We start from the raw sequence: 1,839 nt of genomic DNA, 5'->3' as shown, positions 1-1,839 counted from the left end.
CGTTTGGATTGCTATCATGGGGAAACCGATGTTCTGTATGGATTTCATTGCTGGTGTATGTCTTTTGGGTATATTTAGGGCATATCTAGATGTGTCTTAGTTATTGCACATAATGACTCAATGAAACATAAAAAGAAAAAAAAATACCCGCATGAATCCTCCCCTAAAATCAATGGCATAGAATTTAAATATGCAATACTTATGACACATCTAGATATGTTTTAGCTAAAAGATGTATTTTCTAATCTCTCCGTCCCATAATAGGTGTCTCAACCGGTATAAAGTTGAGACACCTATTTTGAAACGGAGGGAGTAGTTCTGAGTGGTGATCAGCTTGAGAATTTTAAACCAAATAGAGAAATCGGTCAGGATCCAATGTATTTGTATCATTTGCTACTAAGAGACTATCATGTTTGTTGAAAGACTCTGTAATTGTACAAACAAAAACACAAGCAGTCAAGACATTGAGTTGATAACTAAACCATAACTGTACGTACGACCAGCTGGTCAATTATTTATTTACCCAAGTAGTACAAGCCTCACTTTATTCTCGCTTGCAAGTTTGCAACAACACATCGAAATCAAATCGACGGTGATGCATGCAACAGCGTGGCTTGTGAAAGTATAACTCCGATCAGGCGTAGTACTTGATGTAGCTACTGTAGTCGCTCTGCTTGTCGAAGTATCGGTCCCAGAGCATGACCCCGCCGTAGTTGTCCTTCTTCTGCACCACCGGCGTGATGCCGTAGTAGACGTTCTTGGGGTGTATCCACTGGTACGACTTCTCGTCGGCGGTGAGCCCGATGAAGAACCGGGTGGCCGGGTACGCCGCCGTCCACCTGTCCCACGCCTCCTCCCACGCCCCGTACTGGTTGCACGCCTTGTCGCTCTCCTCGTAGATCCTCACGTGCACGCGCTCCAAGATCCCCGTCGCCAGCGCCCGCCCCACGTGCGCCGCCGGCGGGTACCCGCACCGGACCGTCGCCGTCAGGTGCAGCGGCTTCCCCGGGCCGCCGCGGATGTTGTGCTTCGCCAGCTCCAGCGCCAGCACGTCGTAGCGGTCCGCCGGCGTGCCGTGCTCCAGGAAGAGGTCGACGCCGTCGAGCCACGCGTCGCCAAAGGGGCGGGGCACGCCAGGCTTGGACCCGCCCAAGTAGGAGTTCCAGAGGTGGTCGAAGAGGTCGAGCGCGGAGCGGTTGGACGGGAGCGAGTAGCCGGTGCCGTAGCCGCCAACGGAGAGGGAGACGGGGACGCCCTTGGACTGGCAGTGCTTGATGTCGGCGCCGACGGCGGAGAGGTCGTGGCCGGAGAGGTCGAGGTGGTACTTTCCTTTGGCGCCAAAGACGTCGAGGAAAGACATGGTGACCATGGTGTACATGCCGGAGTCGCAGGCCTCGCGCAGGGACCCCTCGGCCTTGTTCCGGCCCCAGAACACCGTCACCTGGCCGGTCTTCCCCGCCGCCAAGCCCGGCGCCGCCAGGGATAGCGCCGTGACGACGGAGAGAAGGGCCAGGAGGCAGGCTGCTGGCCTCCCGGGTGCGAGCGGCGCCATTGTTGGTTTCTTCTACTCGTAGGCGTAGCTAGCTTTAGTATTTGCCTTTGCTTGTTTGGATGAAGAGTTGTTTAGCTCGAATGCGATATATATAGATGGATTTTGGAGGCAAATTAAATATAGAGAGGTAGATCGAGACGTGGAGCGCAGCTCGTTAGGCAGCTATAGCTGAGTGGAGCACCATTTTAGCTAGCTATGGTTGACTTGAGTTGGGCAAGCAAGAGTAACATTTCAGGTTGCTTTTGGTTGCTCCCTTCCGGGCGGCGTGCCGCACGCAGGAGTGAATC

General features: G+C 53.7%; 1 protein-coding gene across 1 annotated transcript; it reads right to left on the bottom strand.

The window, feature by feature from the left end:
- Positions 1–469: 469 nt before the first annotated feature.
- On the bottom strand, positions 470–1,631 carry LOC147963893 (xylanase inhibitor protein 1-like). Its single transcript, XM_087531312.1, has one exon. The coding sequence runs from the start codon at positions 1,550–1,552 to the stop codon at positions 635–637; it is 918 nt and encodes a 305-aa protein (XP_087387438.1). The 5' UTR covers positions 1,553–1,631; the 3' UTR covers positions 470–634.
- Between the last annotated feature and the right edge of the window lie 208 nt (positions 1,632–1,839).

Source organism: Triticum urartu, chromosome 6A (assembly GCF_056163025.1).
Source record: "Triticum urartu cultivar PI428250 chromosome 6A, HENAU_Tu73, whole genome shotgun sequence".
NCBI lineage: Eukaryota > Viridiplantae > Streptophyta > Magnoliopsida > Poales > Poaceae > Triticum > Triticum urartu.
This window is presented reverse-complemented; position numbering and strand designations above follow the sequence as displayed.